At 53.2% G+C, this 19,161-nt stretch overlaps 1 protein-coding gene across 2 annotated transcripts; it reads left to right on the top strand.

The window, feature by feature from the left end:
* Nucleotides 1-6,326: 6,326 nt before the first annotated feature.
* KLK6 (kallikrein related peptidase 6) lies at nt 6,327-17,458 on the top strand. 2 transcript variants are annotated; one of them, XM_024351611.3, is made up of 8 exons: nt 6,364-6,447; nt 7,345-7,396; nt 7,825-7,872; nt 8,624-8,780; nt 10,249-10,347; nt 12,408-12,655; nt 14,078-14,214; nt 16,773-17,023. In XM_024351611.3, exons 3-8 carry the CDS (start codon nt 7,833-7,835, stop codon nt 16,923-16,925), a joined length of 834 nt encoding a protein of 277 aa, XP_024207379.1. In that variant the 5' UTR covers nt 6,364-6,447; nt 7,345-7,396; nt 7,825-7,832; the 3' UTR covers nt 16,926-17,023. The 2 variants fall into 2 exon arrangements, with proteins under 2 accessions (XP_016792178.1, XP_024207379.1); XM_016936689.3 differs by lacking the exon at nt 10,249-10,347 and having other exon boundaries at nt 6,327-6,447; nt 16,773-17,458.
* Nucleotides 17,459-19,161: the final 1,703 nt, after the last annotated feature.

Genomic DNA, 19,161 nt, shown 5'->3' with positions numbered 1-19,161 from the left:
CCTCCTCCCTCAGACCCAGGAATCCAGACCCCCCAGCCCCTCCTCCCTCAGACCCAGGAATCCAGACCCCCCAGCCCCTCCTCCCTCAGACCCAGGAATCCAGACTCCCCCCAGCCCCTCCTCCCTCAGACCCAGGAGTCTAGGCCCCCAGCCCCTCCTCCCTCAGACCCAGGAGTCCAGGCCCCCAGCCCCTCCTCCCTCAGACCCAGGAGTCCAGAACCCCAGCCCCTCCTCCCTCAGACCCAGGAGTCCAGAACCCCCAGCCCCTCCTCCCTCAGACCCAGGAATCCAGACTCCCCCCAGCCCCTCCTCCCTCAGACCCAGGAGTCCAGAACCCCAGCCCCTCCTCCCTCAGACCCAGGAATCTAGACCCCCCAGCCCCTCCTCCCTCAGACCCAGGAATCCAGACTCCCCCCAGCCCCTCCTTCCTCAGACCCAGGAGTCCAGAACCCCAGCCCCTCCTCCCTCAGACCCAGGAATCCAGACTCCCCCCAGCCCCTCCTCCCTCAGACCCAGGAGTCCAGACCACCCCCAGCCCCTCCTCCCTCAGACCCAGGAGTGCAGGCCTGCCCCCACGAGCCCCTCCTCCCTCAGACCCAGGAATCCAGACTCCCCCCAGCCCCTCCTCCCTCAGACCCAGGAGTTCAGACCCCCCTGCCAGCCCCTCCTCCCTCAGACCCAGGAATCCAGACTCCCCCCCCAGCCCCTCCTCCCTCAGACCCAGGAGTCCAGACCCCCAGCCCCTCCTCCCTCAGACCCAGGAGTCCAGACCCCCAGCCCCTCCTCCCTCAGACCCAGGAGTCCAGACTACCCCCAGCCCCTCCTCCCTCAGACCCAGGAGTCCAGACTCCCCCCAGCCCCTCCTCCCTCAGACCCAGGAGTTCAGACCCCCCCCCGCCAGCCCCTCCTCCCTCAGACCCAGGAATCCAGACTCCCCCCAGCCCCTCCTCCCTCAGGCCCAGGAGTCCAGATCCCCCCCAGCCCCTCCTTCCTCAGACCCAGGAGTCCAGACCCCCCGCCCCAACCCCTCCTCCCTCAGACCCAGGAGTCCAGGCTCCCCCCCAGCCCCTCCTTCCTCAGACCCAGGAGTCCAGACCCCCCGCCCCAACCCCTCCTCCCTCAGACCCAGGAGCCCAGGTCCCCAGCCCCTTCTGTTTCTGGGCCTGTCAAGTTTAAAGAATGTCAAACATTTTCGACCAGTCATTCCCCTGAAGTTTTAGCAACATTTTCTCTCTCTTCTGCAAGGCACTCCAACATTCAATCTGGAATTTTAAAAAGTAACAAAACATTGCATTTGCACTAAGTCAGCCTGGAGATCCCTGGCCCTGGCCCTCTGCTCTCCTATACGCAAGCTACAGGTAGATTGGTTTGCAATGACTGAGATGGTACTAATGTTGATTTTTTTTAAGTAATTCATTTTTCTTTGGGTAAGCAGTATAGTGTGGTAGTTAAGGGACTAGCTCTGGATCTTGGATTCTTGGGTTCAAATCCCAGTTCTAGTCCCTACAAGCTATTTTCCTTTAAGCTCATTACTTCCCCTGTCCCTGTTCCTTCATCCTTGAAATGGGAGAAAAAGCACCTACTTTCTAGGGTTATTACAGAGATTCAATAAGTTAATATACAGAAAGTGCTCAAACATTGTGTGGCACAAGGTAAGCCTTCCTTCAATGGGCATTGGTTTTAGTTTAGTTTTGTTTTGTTTTTCTTTTTTTTTTGAGACAAAGTCTTGCTCTTGTCACCCAGGCTGGAGTGCAATGGCGCGATCTCAGCTCACTGCAACCTCTGCCTCCCAGGTTCAAGTGATTCTCCTGCCTCAGCCTCCTCAGTAGCTGGTATTACAGGTGCCTGCCACCATGCCCAGCTAATTTTTGTATTTTCAGTAGAGACCAAGTTTCACCACGTTGGCCAGGCTGGCCTCAAACTCCTGACCTCAGGCAATCTGCCCGCCTTGACCTCCCAAAGTGCTGAGATTACAGGCATGAGCCACCGCGCCTGGCCTAGGCATTGGTTTTTATTGTTTATGACTTCTGGCACTTTTTTCTGCTTACAGTCTCATGAAGTTTCCTTATAATTTTTTTTTTCTTTTTTTCACATAGGGTCTTGCTCTATCATCCAGGCTAGAGTTTGGTGGCATGATCATAGCTCACTGCAGCCTCAGTCTCCTGGGCTCAAACAATCCTTTTGCCTCAGCCTTTCGAGTAGCTGGGACCATGCCTGGGCTATTTTTTTTTTTTTTTTAGTAGAGACGGGGTCTCACTATGTTGTCCAGGCTGGTCTCTAATTCCTGAGCTCAAGTAATCCTCCCACCTCAGCCCTCCAAAGTGCTGGGATTACAGGTGTGAACCACTGCACCGAGACAGAAGAATTTATTTAGTGAAGAGTTTTGCAGAGCAAGACAATCTGGAGCAAACTATCCAGTAAATAAGCATTCAAAGTATGCAGAGATGGCAAACCATGAAGGTCACCAGAGAAGAGGCAGAGTTAGAAATTTCTTTCTCTTCAAAGTCCCTCCACTCCCCACAGCCTAACACCTCCCTTCTTTCCCCACCCAGCTCTCAACAATTCCTCCCAAGTTCACTCACCTCGTACTGTCATAAGATAGACCCAGCCAGGCCACCAAGGGATGGGCCACATCCACGCCATGTTGGAAGCTGAGTTCCCATTCAGGCTCCACCATTTCCTGGATGTTTGATGATGAGCAATGAACTTCCCGTTCTGAGCCTCAGTTTTCTTATCTGTAAAATGGGAGTGGGTGTGATAAAGTCATTTAGTCATTTGGTCAGTCTTGCCTAAGGCTTCTTCTGGGTAAGGTCCTGTGTGGTTGCTTGGGACACAGGGATGAGTCAGTCCCGTACCTGCCCTCAAGGAGCTCACGGTCCAGTGGAAGAGACGACGAATGTCAATCCAGGTGGCCCCCCGTCCAGGTTAGGTTGAGGGAGACACCTGCTGTGGGAACCTACGTGAGAGAATGAGTAATCCAACTACAGCAGGTGGCAGCTGGGTGGTGTTCAGGGAAGGTTTCCTGGAGGAGGTAATGTCCAAGCAAAGACTTGAAGGACAGGTTATTGCCAGGAAAAGGTGGGGAAAACATGCTAAGAAGAGAGAATAGGCCAGGCGCGGTGGCTCACGTCTGTAATCCCAGCACTTTGGGAGACCGAGGCAGGCAGATCACCTGAGGTCAGGAGTTCATGACCAGCCTGGCCAACATGGTGAAACCCCATCTCTACTAAAAATATAGGCATGGTGGTGTGTGCCTGTAATCCCAGCTACTCGGGAGGCTGAGGCTGGAGAATTGCTTGAACCCAGCAGGCGAAGAGAGATCGCGCCACATCACTCCAGCCTGGGTGACAGAGCGAGACTCCATCTCAAGAAGAAGAGGGAATAGCATTCAGTGAAGGGCCAGAGGCCAGAGGGCAGGGCATGGGTCAGGGAAGCTTGATGTGTTCTAGAAAGCTGGAGCCACACGGAGACGTAGACATAGCTTTGTCATGCAGTGTGAGGGCCACTCACCACTCAGGACTCTTTTTAAAAAAATTTTTGACAGGGTCTGGCTCTGTCACACTGAAGTGCAGTGGCGTGATTATGGCTTACTGCAACGTGGGCCTCCAGGCTCAAGCAACTATCCCACCTCAGCCTGCTGCATAGCTGGGACCACAGATGTGTGCCACCACACCTACGTAATTTTTTTCTTTTCTTTTTTTTTGTTTTTTTTTTTTAGAGATAGGATCTCACTATATTGCCCAGGCTGGTCTTGAACTCCTAGGCTCAAGTGATCTTCCCACCTCTGCCTCCCAAAGTGCTTGGATTACAGGCATGAGCCACCTTGTCCAGCCATGTCAGGCTGGGGTGCAGTGGTATAGTCACAGCTCACTGCAGGCTCGACTTCCCAGGCTCAGCAATTCTCCCGCCTCAGCCTCCTAAGTAGCTGGGACTACAAGTGTGCACCACCACATCTGGCTAATTTTTTTACTTTTTGCAGAGATGGTTTCTCACTATGTTGCCCAGGCTGGTCATGAACTTCCGGACTCAAGCTATCTACCCACCTTGGCCTCTCAAAGTGCTGGGATTACAGACATGAGCCACCATGCCTGGCCTTAAATTTATTTTTTAATTGACAAGTAAAAACTGTATATATTTCTGGTGTATAACATCATGTTTGATATATGTATGTATATGTTGTGGAATGGCTAAACCAAGCTATTTAACATATGCATTATTTTACACCCTTATTTTTTGTGGTAAGGACACTTAAAAAATCTTCTGACTTAAAAAAAATGTATGGTGATTGGAAAATGTAAATGTGCATGCGTGCTTGGCATCACAATTCATTGGCCGGGACTTCCCTGGATGCTAAAGGTCCTCAAATGCCAGGCTGGGGGGCTGGGACTTGGTCCCAAGGGAGATGGGGACCCAGGGCAGGTCTGTGAGAGGAGGGGCAAGGTCAGCTCAAGGCACAGGAAGGTCTCTCTGGGGCAAGGGATACAGAGAACAGAGGGATCCTGGTCCAGGTGGGAGAGGTGCAGCTCTGAGTTGGGGTTGAGGGTGTGGGGACAGAGAGGAAGGGACCCCCCAGAGAGAGGAGGCAGAGGGATAGGGCCTGGTCACTGGGTTGTGCAACATCAGACTTGCTGTCTGTGAAGATAGCACGTCCTGAGAAGAAGGTGCTGAGGTCAGTGGGGACCAAATGTGAGAGGGAGCACCCGGAGAGTATACTGAATACCGAAGTAGTCTTCATCCCTGGAGTGATGGGGGATGCGCAATGCAAGATGACAATTAGATTCAATGCAAGACAAAGAAAAGGGTTGGCTGGGAACAGTGGCTCATGCCTATGGTCCCAGCTCCTGGGAAGACTGAGGCGGGAGGGTCGCTTGAGCCCATGAGGGTTGAGGCTGCCACGAGCAAGGATCGTGCCACTGCACTCCAGCCTAGGCGACAGAACAAGACCTTGTCTCAAAAGAAAAAAGAACTTTTTTTTTAAGTTACCTGTAGTGCCCAGCCCAAGCAGGTGCTGAGCCAGACTTCATTCCTATCATTGTCCTTATTACGCAGTGACTTCCCCCTCCTCGTTTCTCTCCACTCTGCCACGCACACACCCTCACCCTCCAGCCCATACCAACCACCCCAACCACTGCCTGCAGTTTCCCATGTGCACCCAGGCCAGGCATTTTCACGGCCTTTCCTCCTGACCTACGCCTGGCTCAGCTTTCTAGGCCCAAGTTCAAAGGCACCTCCCTAAGTCTTCCCGGATCCCTCTGCTACTGCCCAGCACCACCATCTTATCACAGCCCCACGTCGTTCCCAAGTGCTCTCCGATTTCTGCTTAACTCCATGCCTCTCGCTGTGTGTCCGCATCTCATCAATAAGTCCTCAAGTCCTCCTCCATCCTGCTAGCTTCCTCATCGCTCGGGAATCATCCCCGCTACTTCCTGGGGAAACTGACTCCCTTCTGGGCACACACAGTGCTACCCCTGGGGAAATCTAAGAAGAGACCCAGGAGGAGATAAGCACGGAGAGTCAGAGAATCAAGGGGAAAGAAAGGGAGAGAGGCCGGGCACAGTGGCTCACACCTGTAATCCAGCACTTTGGGAGGCCAAGGTGGGTGGATCACCTGAGGTCAGGAGTTTGAGACCAGCCTGGCCAACATGGTGAAACCTCTTCCCTACTAAAAATACAAAAAACATTTAGCCGGGCGTGGTGGTGGGCGCCTGTAATCCCAGCTACTTGGGAGGCTGAGGCAGGAGAACTGCTTGAACTCAGGAGGCGGAGGTTGCAGTGAACTGAGATCACACCACTGCACTCCAGCCTGGGTGACAGAGCAAGACTCCGTCAAAAAAAAAGAAAGAAAGAAAGAAAGAAAAGAAGGAAGGAAGGAAGGAAGGAAGGAAGGAAGGAAGGAAGGAAGGGAGAGAGGAAGGGAGAGAGAGAAAACAAGAGGGAGAGAGGGACAAAATAAAGTGGAGGAAAAGGTGGAGAGACACAAATACAGAGACTGAGATGGGAGAGAGAGAGATGGAAGCTCCCTCCCCTCCATGGCCAGGGAGACAGATGGAGCAAGAGACCTCAGGGGTGGGCAGACTTGGAGGAGAAGGACCAGGAGGATGTGGAGTGCCGAAATCTCCAGTCAGGGCCGGGTGGGCAGTCAGAGACTGCAAAGGAGGACTGTCAGACAGGGACAAAAGGAAGCCATTGATGTAACCGCCCTCCCGCCTGCCCGCCGGAAGAGAGGTTGAGGCGCGGAGCTGCTGGGAGCATGGCACTGGGGTGCTGGGGGCGGACAAAGCCCCATTGTTCCTGGGCCCTTTCCCCATCGCGCCTGGGCCTGCTCCCCAGCCCGGGGCAGGGGCGGGGGCCAGTGTGGTGACACACGCTGTCTCCCCGGCTGGCTGGCTCGCTCTCTCCTGGGGACACAGAGGTCGGCAGGCAGCACACAGAGGGACCTACGGGCAGGTGTGTGAGTCACCCCAACCGCACTGAACCTGGGCAGGCTGCTTCCCAGTGCCGGAGGGCTCTGGAGCCCGGAGTGAGGGCCTGCAGGTCCCTGGGTGGCACAGAGAGTGCTGGGGGTGCAGGGAGGCCTGGGGCACCATCTGCTTGCCCCAGAGGCCGGAATTTGTCTTCAGACACTTTCTTTCTCCAAAACCCAGAGGTCTAAGGACTGAGCCGACTAGAACTTCCTCTGCCTCAGATTCAGGCCCCAGCCCCTCCTCCCTCAGACCCAGGAGTTTAGGTCCTAGCCCCTCCTCCCTCAGACCCAGGAGTCCAAGTTCCCACCTCCTCCCTCAGACTCAGGAGTCCAGGCCCCCAGCCCCTCCTCCCTCAGACCCAGGAGTCCAAGTTCCCACCTCCTCCCTCAGACCCAGGAGTCCAGGCCCCCAGCCCCTCCTCCCTCAGACGCAAGGGTCCAGGCCCCCAGCCCCTCCTCCCTCAGACTCAGGAGTCCAGGCCCCCAGCCCCTCCTCCCTCAGACCCAGGAGTCCAGGCTCTCACTGCACTCAGGGACCAGTGCTCCCCTCCCTGGAGGCCTGGTCAGGGGTCACCAAGAGCAGAGCGTGGGGGCGGGAGGAATGTGTGTGGGAGGCCTCGGTAAGGAGGAAAAGGGTGTAGCCAGTCTCCTGGCTCAGGGACCTGAGAGACAGGGGTTAAAAGGACGTTCCAGAAGCATCTGGGGACAGAACCAGCCTCTTCCAGGGAGGCCTGGGAGCTGGGGGTGTGTGTCTGGCAGTCCCTGCAGCCCTGGGCTCTGCAGCCCCTGCGTCCTCCGCTTGGCTCTGCCACTGCATCTGAGTGTCTTCTCTCCTCACGGCTCCCCGCATTTCTAACTCTTTCTGCCTCCTCGTCTCAAAGCTGTTCCTTCCCCCGACTCAAGAATCCCCGGAGGCCCGGAGGCCTGCAGCAGGTGAGATCACAGACATCACAGAACCTGCTGGGTGGGGGGGGTGGGTGGCCATTGCGCACAGAGCCAGGCTCCGAGGAAAACTCCCATACAGAGGAAGAACGCTAGGGCCCCCTAGGGTAACCCTCTCCTGTCGACAGGAAGGCAAATCAGTGCCCAAGAAAGTAGAAAGATCTAATCAGAATCTCACCATGGGTTACTGGACCAGTGGACGTAGTTCTGAATTCTCTTTGGCACTGTTTTCGTGGGATCCTCTGATGGAAGATGTGGGCTGGGGAAGAATAAATCAGGAGGCTAGACGGGAAGGACAGAGGTCAAGGCAGGAGAGCATAGCAGGCCAGGAAGGAAGGAGAGGATGCAGAGGGAGCAGACAGAGGGATGGGGGGAGGGTCGAGGCAGTGACTAATGGACCATGTGGCTTCCCCTCTCAGGAGCGGCCATGAAGAAGCTGATGGTGGTGCTGAGTCTGATTGCTGCAGGTGGGGAAAGGGCATTTGGATGGGGGAGGCTTGCAGACAGGGTTGGGCTTGTTGATGGAGAAGAGGCTGGTATTGGGGATGGGGATATGCACGGGGTTGGGGTGGGGGAGCTTTGAAATGAGGAAGACATTGGGGATTAGGCTAAGGGTGGGGAATACAGATGGGGAGGGTGGTGGGAGGTGGGTTTGAAGATATGAGGGTTTGGGGTGGGGTTGGCTTTAGGGATGGGGATCTAAACGGAGAAGAGGTAGGAGGTAGGTTGGAAAGTTGGAGAGAGCCCGGGGATAGGGGATACAGTTGGGTTTGTAATGGGAATGGGGTAAGTTTGGGAGTGGAAATACAGAGAAGCTTTTTTTTTTTGAGACAGGGTCTCACTCTGTCACCCAGGCTGGAGTGTAGTGGCATGATCCATAGTTCACTGCAGACTTGAACTCTTGGGTCTCAAGTGACCCTCCCACCTCAGCCTCCCAAGTAGCTGGGACTACAGGCGTATGCCACCATACCCTGCTAATTTGTGTGTGTGTGTGTGTGTGTGTGTGTGTGTGTGTGTGTGTGTGTGTGTGTGGAAATGAGGTCTCATTGTGTTACCCAGGCTGGTCTCAAACTCCTGGGCTCAAGCGATCCTCCTGCCTCAGCTGGGATTACAAGCATAAGCCACTGCACCTGACCAATCTTGACTGGAGTTCATGTTGAGGGGGATGCGCTTGGTTTCTCCAGAACTCCTCTCTGACTCAGATCTTCTCTCCCTCAGCCTGGGCAGAGGAGCAGAATAAGTTGGTGCATGGCGGACCCTGCGACAAGACATCTCACCCCTACCAAGCTGCCCTCTACACCTCGGGCCACTTGCTCTGTGGTGGGGTCCTTATCCATCCACTGTGGGTCCTCACAGCTGCCCACTGCAAAAAACCGTGAGTCTACACTGTAAATGAACAGCGGATGCGACTGAACCCTGAGGGTGTCTTATAGATGTCAGGCAGGAGGTGACACAGGCATCCCCCCCATCCCAGCACGAGGCCATCTGATAGCCAGGTGCATTCAGCTGTTGCTTAATTGAGTACTTAATGTGTGCCAGGCCCTGCGGGCATAGCAGTGGAAAAGAAAATAAAAAAAAGAAAACAAAAAAAAACAAGCAAAATTGCTGTTTTCCTGAACTTACTTTCTAATGGGGGAATTGGATCATTTGGGGACCTGCAGGGCATGATGGGCATTTGGATTTAATTCTGAGCACAGTAGGAAGCCACTGGGCAGTTTTGTTTTTGTTGTTTGTTTTTTGAGACACAGTCTCGCTCTGTCACCCAGACTGGAGTGTAGTGGCATGATCTCAGCTCACTGCAACCTCTGCCTCCCAGGTTCCAGTGAGTCTCCTGCCTCAGCACCCCAAGTAGCTGAGATTACAGGTGTGCACCACCTTGCCTGGCTAATTTTTGTATTTTTGGTAGAGACGGGGTTTCACCATGTTGACCAGGCTGGTCTCGAACTCCTGACCTCAGGTGATCCGCCCTCCTCGCCCTCCCAAAGAGCTGGGATTACAGGCATGAGCCACCACCACACCCAGCCTGATTTACATTTTTACAAGCACCCTGGCTACCACGTGGAACGTGGTCTGGGCAAGAGAGAGGGAGGGAGGCCCACGTGGGGGCTGTTGCTTTCATCCGGCGACATAGGGGGGTGGCTTGAACCCAGGCGGTCGCAGTGGGGATGGAGGGATGTTGAATATCTTGGGATGTGGAATTCTGAGACTGAGCCAGCAGAATTTGGCAACGAGGAACAGGAGGGAGAGGAAGAAGCAGGGCTGGCTTCCGGGTATTTGTCCTGAACAACTGGGTGTTTTGCCACGTCTTTCTCTGAGTTGTGGGAGAGGGAAAGAGAAACAGGCCGGGTGTAGGCACAGGAGCATCTGACATTTTGCTTTAGCCACGATGAGTTTGAGATGCCTGGGAGATGTCCCAGCAGGGAGGCCAGGGAGGACTCTGGAGCTCAGAGGAGCGGTCAGGGCTGGAGGTTAAAATGAAGGCATCGTCAGCAAACAGGTGTATTTAAAGCCATGGGACTAGATGAGATCATCCAAAAAGCTGGCACAGTTGGAGGAGCTGGAGGGCCCAGGACAAAAACCCTGGGCGCTGATCCTCACTAGTCAGATTCACGACAGCTGCCACTTGTTTGATGCTAACTACCAATCAGGTGCTGAGTGAAACCATGTACACACCTTTCCTGGAATGCCCACCACAAGGGACTCTTGGCACCATTTTGCAAATGAGGAAACTGAGGTGCAGGGAAATAGCAAGTGACAATCCCTGGGGTGGTTCCCCTGACCCCAAGGAGACCTTGGATGACTCTCACCACCATCATTCATTCCTTTGATGTACATTGACTAAGAGCACCTGCTAAGTGCCACATTCGAGTTGGGCAGTGGAGATTCAGCAATGGATGGGACACACACATCATCCCTGCCCTCGGGAGCACAAGGACAGCAAGGTGCAGACAAGCAGTTATTTAAGAAGCAAAGTGAGGGCTGGGCATGGTGGCTCATGCCTGTAATCCCAGCACTTTGGGAGGCCGAGGTGGGTGGATTACCGGAGTTCGAGACCAGCTTGGCCAACATGGTGCAACCCTGTCTCTACTGAAAATACAAAAAATTAGCCAGGCATGGTGGTGGGCTCCTGTAATTCCAGCAACTTGGGAGGCTAAGGCAGGAGAATTGCTTGAACCTGGGAGGCGGAGGTTGCAGTGAGCCGAGATCGCGCCACTGCACTCCAGCCTGAACCACAGAGCGAGACTCTGTCTAAAAAAAAAGGAAAGAAAGAAGAAGCAAATTGGGCTGGCCATGGTGGCTCATGCCTGTAATCCCAGCACTTTGGGAGGCCGAGGCGGGTGGATCACTCGAGCCCAGGAGTACAAAGCTGCAGTGAGCTGTGATCTACAGAACACCACTGCAGATCCAGCCTGGGTGACAGAGCGAGACCCTGTCTCAAAAAAACAAACAAACAAAAGAAGCAAACCCTTCAAAACCCCATATAATTACAAATTATGAAGGAAAAGAATAGGGGTACCTACTTTAGATGGAGGAGGGTCAGGAAGGACTTTCTAATGAGATAAAATCCAAGCAGAGGCACGAAGATGGGAAAAGGAAAGTTCAGGGCAGAGGAAAGGCTGTGATAACACCCCTGAGGTGAGAACCGTCTTGAGTATTCTCAGAAAAGAAAATTTCCCGTTCACTGGGGGGCAGAAGGTGCTGGGAGATAAGGTTGGAAAGTGACTACAGCCAGATCACACAGGGGCTCCAGTGCCAAGTGGAGGAGCCCAGGCTTTATTCTTAGGACAATGGGGAGCCATGGGTGATGTCTGAGCAAGGGAGTGACTCTCTGTTTCAGGAATATGTATCAAACACCTATCCTGTGCCAGGTGCTGATCAACGCACTGGAGATACTATATCTGAATAGAACAAAAATCCCCATCTTGACATCCTAGAGCTGCACTGTCTAATATGGTAGCCATCAGTCACATATAGCAAATTACATTGAAATTAATGAAATGGAAAATCCACAAGCCACATTTCAAGTACTCAGCAGCCACCTGTAGCTTGTGGTTCCCCCAGCCACCTCTGGACAGTGCAGATCGAGATCATGGCATCGTAGCATTTAGTGGACAGCATTGCTCTGCAAGGAGGAGAAATAATACAATGAGTAAATATTTAACAATAAATATATAGCATGTCAGATGATTGTGATAGGTTCTCTGGTGGAACAGAAAGCAGGGGAGGGAGATAGGAATTGCCTACTAACAGGTATTTGTATTTTAATTGGGCAACTAAGGAAGGCTTCCCTGAGAGGCGACATTTAAAGGAAGTGAGGGAGTGAGCTATGCAGATACTTGGAGGACAGACTTGCTGGCAGAGGGAACAGCAGTGCAAAGGCCCTGAGGTGGGAAGATCACTATTGTGTTCAAGGCAAGACAGGGAAGCCAGCGTTTGGCTGGAGCAGAGGGAGAGAAGGGGAGAGTGGGAGGAGAAGATGTCTGAGAGATGATGGGGCAGTGCTTGCAAGGCCTGGTGCGCCACGTTGAGAACTTTGGCTTTGATTCCGAGAGAGATGGGAGTCATAGGAGGGGCTGAGCAGAGGAGGCACAGGACCAACTTACATTGTTAAAATATCTCTGGTTGCTTTGTGGACGATGGACTGTGGGGGGCCAGAGATGGAGCAGGGAGCCCATTGAGGAGGCTACTGCTCTAGTTCAGGTAGGAAGTGAAAAGGCAGCTCAAACCAAGATGGTAGCCGTGGGAAAGGTGAGATGTGGCCAGATTCTGGATATGTTTCAGAGAGGCAAAAGGAATTCTGGACAGCTTGGATGTAGGGCATGAAATAAAGAGAGTGAAGAATAGCCCCCAAGATTATTCTGAAAGGATGGAATTGCCATTTACCCAGCTGGGGAAGACTGTGGGAGGAGCAGGCCAGCTGATTCATGACTTCCCAGCCCTCTCTGAAGCCTCAACTGTAGCCCAAGGGCTCCAGGTGAGACCCAGCCCTCTTCCTTCCCAGGAATCTTCAGGTCTTCCTGGGGAAGCATAACCTTCGGCAAAGGGAGAGTTCCCAGGAGCAGAGTTCTGTTGTCCGGGCTGTGATCCACCCTGACTATGATGCCGCCAGCCATGACCAGGACATCATGCTGTTGCGCCTGGCACGCCCAGCCAAACTCTCTGAACTCATCCAGCCCCTTCCCCTGGAGAGGGACTGCTCAGCCAACACCACCAGCTGCCACATCCTGGGCTGGGGCAAGACAGCAGATGGTCAGTAGTGGGAGGCTGGTGGGGAGCAGGCTACTGGCTACTGGGGGAAGTGGGCCAAAGGATGGGGAGTGGGAAAATTGGTGAGGGGCCATGGGAAGATGGGCTAATGGTGAGGACCAATGGGACAGGGTTTCAATGGGAGAAAGGTCAAGGGGGAGGGAGAGTGAATTTGGGAGCTGGGCCAGTGAGTGAACAGCCAATGGAAAATGTAGACCAATGGGTGAATAGCATGGGAGAGATGGAACATAAGATGAAGGTTCAATAAAGAGGGAAGGTCAGTGGGGAGATGCTAATCAGGAAGGATGTCAAAGGTCAAAGGGGACCGATCAGGATTCATTGAACAGCAGGAAGGAATAATGGAGAAGGAACTGATGGAAGAAGAGAAACCAATAAAGCACAAAAGCCAACTGAAGGATGTGAATTGAGACAGTGAATGGGGGTATAGCTGATGGAAGAGGGACTAAGGGGAAAGGATCAATGGTCCAGAGGAGTCACTAGAGGAAAAAACAGGTCCAATAGATCAGCAGGAACCATGAAGGTGGGCCTGTGTGTGAAGGGCCAATAAGAAAGGTGAACCATTGGATGAAGGGCCAATGGGAAGGCAGAGACAATGGGGGAGGATGTGGCAAGTTAGAAAAGGACCAATGAGGGAGGTGGACCATTGGATGAAGGGCTAATAGGAAGGGAGAGCCAGTGGGGGATGGTGAGGCCAGTTAGAAAAGGACCAAGGAGGGAAGCAGACCAATAGGAAGAGAGAGCCAATGAGGGAGGGCAGGGCCAGTTAGGAAAGGACCAATGAGGAAGGTAGACCATTGGAGGAAAGGCCAATAGAAAGGGAGGATCCATGAGGGAGGGTGGGGACAGTTAGAAAAGGACCAATGATGGAGGTGGACCATTGGATAAAGAACCAATAGAAAGGAAGAACCAATGGGAGAGGGCATGGCCAGTTAGGAAAAGACCAATGGTCACAGAGTGACCAATCAAGATGAATCAATGGGCAGGAAGTGTCCAATGAAGAATGGACTACTGATCAGGAGGGGTACAGTAGAGGAGGGCGTAACAGAGGAAGAGTCCTCCAGGTCAACTGAAACTACTGAAGAAGGTGGGACCAGTGGAAGAGAGAAAAGTGGAGGAGGGACCTAAGAGAAAAGGAAAACCAATAGGAAATGAGGACTCCTGGAGAAGAGACGATTAATGAGGAAGACAGCCAATGGGAGGGAAGAATGATAGAAAGAGGGACTAATTAGGAGGCAGGGACGATGGTAATGAGATGTAAGAATGAGAGACAAACAGGAAGAGGGGTGCCAATAGAAAAGAGGGACCAATAGAGGATGGAGGACTTATAGGGGTTGGGGGGGTGACTGGGGAGGATGTGGGGAGTGCAAGGCCTGGGCTGAGTCTGGCCCATCTCTCCCCTAACAGGTGATTTCCCTGACACCATCCAGTGTGCATACATCCACCTGGTGTCCCATGAGGAGTGTGAGCATGCCTACCCTGGCCAGATCACCCAGAACATGTTGTGTGCTGGGGATGAGAAGTACGGGAAGGATTCCTGCCAGGTGAGGTGACCCGGATCTGCCACTTACACAGCCAGAGACAGGACGAAGTCACAAAAACATGGCCAGACACAGGAAGAGAGAGACACAGGCCAAAAGAGAGCTTTACAGAGACAGGCTGAGGGAGAACCCAAGCCCTGAAAAGAAGAGACTTAGTTCAACACACAGAGACACAGTCAGGGATATGCAGAGATATAAAGACACAGGCAGCAGAGACAGGAAGTGCAGAGACAAGGATGGAGGCCACGGGATCAAGAACCAGAGAGGCCAGGAGCAGCGGCTCATGCCTGTAATCCTGGCACTTTGGGAGGCCGAAGCAGGAGGATCACCTGGGGTCAGGAGTTCGAGACCAGCCTGATCAACATGGTGAAACCCTATCTCTACTAAAAATACAAAAATTAGGATGGGCACAGTGGCTCATGCCTGTAATCCCAGCACCTTGGGAGGCCGAAGCAGGAGGATCACCTGGGGTCAGGAGTTCGAGACCAGCCTGATCAACATGGTGAAACCCTATCTCTACTAAAAATACAAAAATTAGGATGGGCACAGTGGCTCATGCCTGTAATCCCAGCACCTTGGGAGGCCGAGGTGGGTGAATAACCAGGTCAAGAGATTGAGACCAGCCTGGCCGATATGGGGAAACCTCATCTCTACTAAAAATACAAAAATTAGCTGGGCGTGGTGGCAGGCGCCTGTAGTTCCAGCTACTCAGGAGGCTGTGGCAGGAGAATCACTTGAACCTGGAGGCGGAGGTTGTTGCAGTGAGTCGAGATCATGCTACTGCATTCCAGCCTGGCAACAGAGCAAGATTCCATTTCAAAAAAAAAAAAAATACAAAAATTACACAAGCATGGTGGGACACACCTGTAGTCCCAGCTACTCGGGAGGCTGAGGCTGGAGAATTGGTTAAACCCAGGAGGCAGAGGCTGCAGTGAGCTGAGATCACGCCACTGCACTCCAGCCTGGGGACAGAGCCAGACTCTGTCTAAAAACAAAAAGAACCAAAGAGAGGTAGTAAGGAAGCAGATGGTGTGAGGGGACTGTCCTTCCTCAAACAGAGCCCCCACGAGCCTGCTCAGAAACGACCAGGCTCTGGAGGAGGGAGACACTAGCTGGGAAAAGGGGACTCCCTCCCGAATACTTTAACTTTTCCTCCATTGTCATCCATCCAAGCTCTCCTCTTTAAGCCAGAATGACTAATGCATTGAGGGATGTGCAGAGACCAACCAAGAGGGAGACAGAGGCAGAAACAGAGACAGAGACAGGGAAAGCGATACATAGCAAGTTGGACGCAAAGAAAGGGCAGGCGGGCGAGACTGTCCTCAAGACACGAGGTGGAGAGGTGTCCCTGGACGGAATAGTGCCAGGCATATCTCTCCCTGGGCCCTCCCTACCTCTCCCACCTGGGTCTTATCGTCTCCTCCTCCCCCTCCCCCCTCCCCCTCCCCCTCCCCCTCCCCCTCCTCCTCCCCCTCCTCCTCCTCTTCCTCCTCCTCCTCTTCCTCCTCCTCCTCTTCCTCCTCCTCCTTCTCCTCTTCCTCCTCCTCGTTCTCCTCTTCCTCCTCCTCCTCCTCCCCCTTTTCCTCCTCCTCCTTTTCCTCCTCTTCTCCTCCTCCTCCTTTTCCTCCTCTTCTCCTCCTCTTCCTTCTCCTCCTCCTCCTCTTCCTCCTCCTCCTCTTCCTCCTCCTCTTCCTCCTCCTCCTCTTCCTCCTCCTCCTTCTCCTCTTCCTCCTCTTCCTCCTCCTCCTCTTCCTCCTTCTCCTCTTCCTCCTCCTCCTCCCCTCCTCCCCCTCTCCCTCCTCCTCCCCTCCTCCCCCTCCTCCCCTCCTCCCCCTCCTCCCCTCCTCCCCCTCCTCCCCTCCTCCCCCTCCTCCTCCTCTTCCTCATTTTCTCCTCCTCCTCTTATTCATCTTCTTTTCCTCCTCCTCCTCCTTCCTCTTCCTCTTCATCTTCCACTGCCTCTTCTCCTCTTCCTCCTCCTCCCTCTCCCCCTCCCCCTCCTCCCTCTCCCCCTCCCCCTCCTCCCTCTCCTTCCCCTCCTCCCCCCTCCTTCTTCCTCTTCCTCTTCCACTCCCTCTTTTCCTCCTCCTCTTCCTCCTCCTCCATCTCCCTGACCCCCTCCCCCTCCCCTCCTCCCTCTCCTTCCCCTCTTCCCTCTCCTCCCCTTCCTCCTTCTCCTCCTTCGTCTTCATCTTCTTCTTTTCTCTCTCTCTCCATCGGTCTCTACACCTCTGCCTCTCTCCACACCTGTCAGTCTCCATTCTTAAATTGTTTCTCTTTCTTGCTCTCTATGTTCCTCTGCATCTTGGCATTCCTATCTCTGTGTCTTTGAGTCTCCTTTATTCTCTCTCTACCATTCTCTCTCTGTGCCTTTGTGTGTCTTACTGTCTCTCTCTCTGTCTCTCTGTCCCTGAGTCTTTCTCTCCATCTTTCAGTAAGTACCTCTGTCCCTTTCTACCTCTCTCTCTGTCTCACACACACACACACACACACACACACACACACACACACACAGTCTCTGGGTTTCTATCTGTATCTGACTTTCTCCCTCTTTCCTGCAGGGTGATTCTGGGGGTCCGCTGGTATGTGGAGACCACCTCCGAGGCCTTGTGTCATGGGGTAACATCCCCTGTGGATCAAAGGAGAAGCCAGGAGTCTACACCAACGTCTGCAGATACACGAACTGGATCCAAAAAACCATTCAGGCCAAGTGACCCTGACATGTGACATCCACCTCCCGACCTACCACCCCACTGGCTGGTTCCAGAACGTCTCTCACCTAGACCTTGCCTCCCCTCCTCTCCTGCCCAGCTCTGACCCTGATGCTTAATAAACGCAGCGACGTGAGGGTCCTGATTCTCCCTGGTTTTACCCCAGCTCCATCCTTGCATCACTGGGGAGGACGTGATGAGTGAGGACTTGGGTCCTTGGTCTTACCCCCACCACTAAGAGAATACAGGAAAATCCCTTCTAGGCATCTCCTCTCCCCAACCCTTCCACACGTTTGATTTCTTCCTGCAGAGGCCCAGCCGCGTGTCTGGAATCCCAGCTCCGCTGCTTACTGTCGGTGTCCCCTTGGGATGTACCTTTCTTCACTGCAGATTTCTCACCTGTAAGATGAAGATAAGGATGATACAGTCTCCATAAGGCAGTGGCTGTTGGAAAGATTTAAGGTTTCACACCTATGACATACACGGAATAGCACCTGGGCCACCATGCACTCAATAAAGAATGAATTTTATTATGAGTGGGGCTTTTTGCTTTGATTTGACTTCCACCTTTCTGAAATCTAGATATTCTCAGTTCTCCTTTACAGCCAATTTGATTTTTCCTCCCCTCCAGGAAGGCACTCTTGATGCCTCCACCTTGTGCTACACCTCAAAGATGGCTTTTGCCCCTAAATTTTTTTTTCCCTCCCCAAGATGGAGTCTTGCTCTGTCACCCAAGCTGGAGTGCAGTGGCGCCATCTCGGCTCACTGCAACCTTCGCCTCCCAGGTTCAAGTGATTCTCCTCCCTCAGCCTCCTGAGTAGCTGGGATTACAGGTACGTGCCACCATGCCCGGCTAGTTTTTGTATTTTTAGTAGAGACGGGGTGTCACCATGTTGGCCAGGCTGGTCTCAAACTCCTGACCTCATGATCCGCCCACCTCGGCCTCCCAAAGTGCTGGGATTACAGGTGTGAGCCATCGCGCCCAGCCTAAACTTTTGTCACAGCCAAACCAGGAAGGTGGGAGGGTAGGAAGACCACCATGCATGGGTAACGGTGATGGGAGAGGAGGGCAGGGATCAGATCCCCAAGGATCTCAGATGCCAGCATGAGAGGCTGAAACCTTCTCCTGAGAGCACTGGGGAGCCATGGAAAGTCTGTGAGCTGGGGCAGCCCTAGGGCCATGTGCAGGATGAACCAGAGGGGAGACCCTGGAGGCTGGGGCTGGGGAGGAGGTTGAGGTGATGATGCAGGGAGAGAAGATGAGGGTTGAGGTGGGGCTGGGCCTGGGAGGGCTGGAAAGGAAGGCCGGATATGAGGTCACCCTTTGGAGAAGTTCGGGTGGGTGGCATTCTCACAGAAGGAACAACATGTAGACAATCCTGGGGGTGTGAGGACACCTGTGAATCGTCCTGGATGGTGGAGGCTGGCGTCTGAGGTGGGAGAAATGAACGATGTGGCTGGAAATGTAGGTCAGCGGAAGATGATGCCACTGAGCACCAGGCAGAAGAACTTGGACCTGATCCCGAGGACCTGGAGAAAAGGAAGGACGTGGTCAGATCTGGGCTTTAGAAAGACCCTATGATCTTTGCCTTAAGAATCAAAGAAATGCAACATTCTATCATGGGGACGTGATGGAAGGAAGTGGCTGACTTTGTGACTTGATGGAATTATGAAGTCATGTGAATGACCTGGGCCCCCCTTGAGCAACCTTCTCCGGAAAAGCCGTGAAATTCACCAGGGTCACCAAGAGGAACCCAGGCAATGACGGTCCAGACCAAAATCAGCTGCAGTTAATTGAGAGAAAATTGACTTTCTTTTTTTCTTTTTGAGACAGAGTGTCAGAGTCTCACTCTGTCGCCCAGGGTGGAGTGCAATGGCACGATCTCGGCTCACTGCAACCTCTGCCTCCCGGGCTCAAGCAGTTCTCCTGCCTCAGCCTCCCGAGTAGCTGGGATTACAGCTGTGTGCCAGGACACCCAGTTAATTTTTTTTTTTTAGTAGAGACAGGGTTTCACCGTGTTGACCAGGCTGGTCTCAAACTCCCGACCTCAAGTGATCCATGAATCTCAGAATCCCAAAATGTTGGGATAGCAGGTGTGAGCCATTCAGAAAGAAATTGACTTTCTGAATGGATAATAAGAATAATGATAGTCATGACAACAGTAATAATAATAATTTAAAATATACTGATTAGCACTTACCAGGTACTATTCTAAGTGCCTTACATATATTAACTCAT

Source organism: Pan troglodytes, chromosome 20 (genome assembly GCF_028858775.2).
Source record: "Pan troglodytes isolate AG18354 chromosome 20, NHGRI_mPanTro3-v2.0_pri, whole genome shotgun sequence".
Taxonomy (NCBI): Eukaryota; Metazoa; Chordata; class Mammalia; order Primates; family Hominidae; genus Pan; species Pan troglodytes.
This window is presented reverse-complemented; position numbering and strand designations above follow the sequence as displayed.

Coding starts and splice junctions, on each gene's coding strand:
- KLK6 (XM_024351611.3), top strand. CDS start 7,833: ATGAAGAAGCTGATGGTGGTGCTGAGTCTGATTGCTGCAG. Junction 7,873..8,623: donor GCTGAGTCTGATTGCTGCAG/GTGGGGAAAGGG, acceptor TCTCTCCCTCAG/CCTGGGCAGAGGAGCAGAAT. Junction 14,215..16,772: donor ACGGGAAGGATTCCTGCCAG/GTGAGGTGACCC, acceptor TCTTTCCTGCAG/GGTGATTCTGGGGGTCCGCT.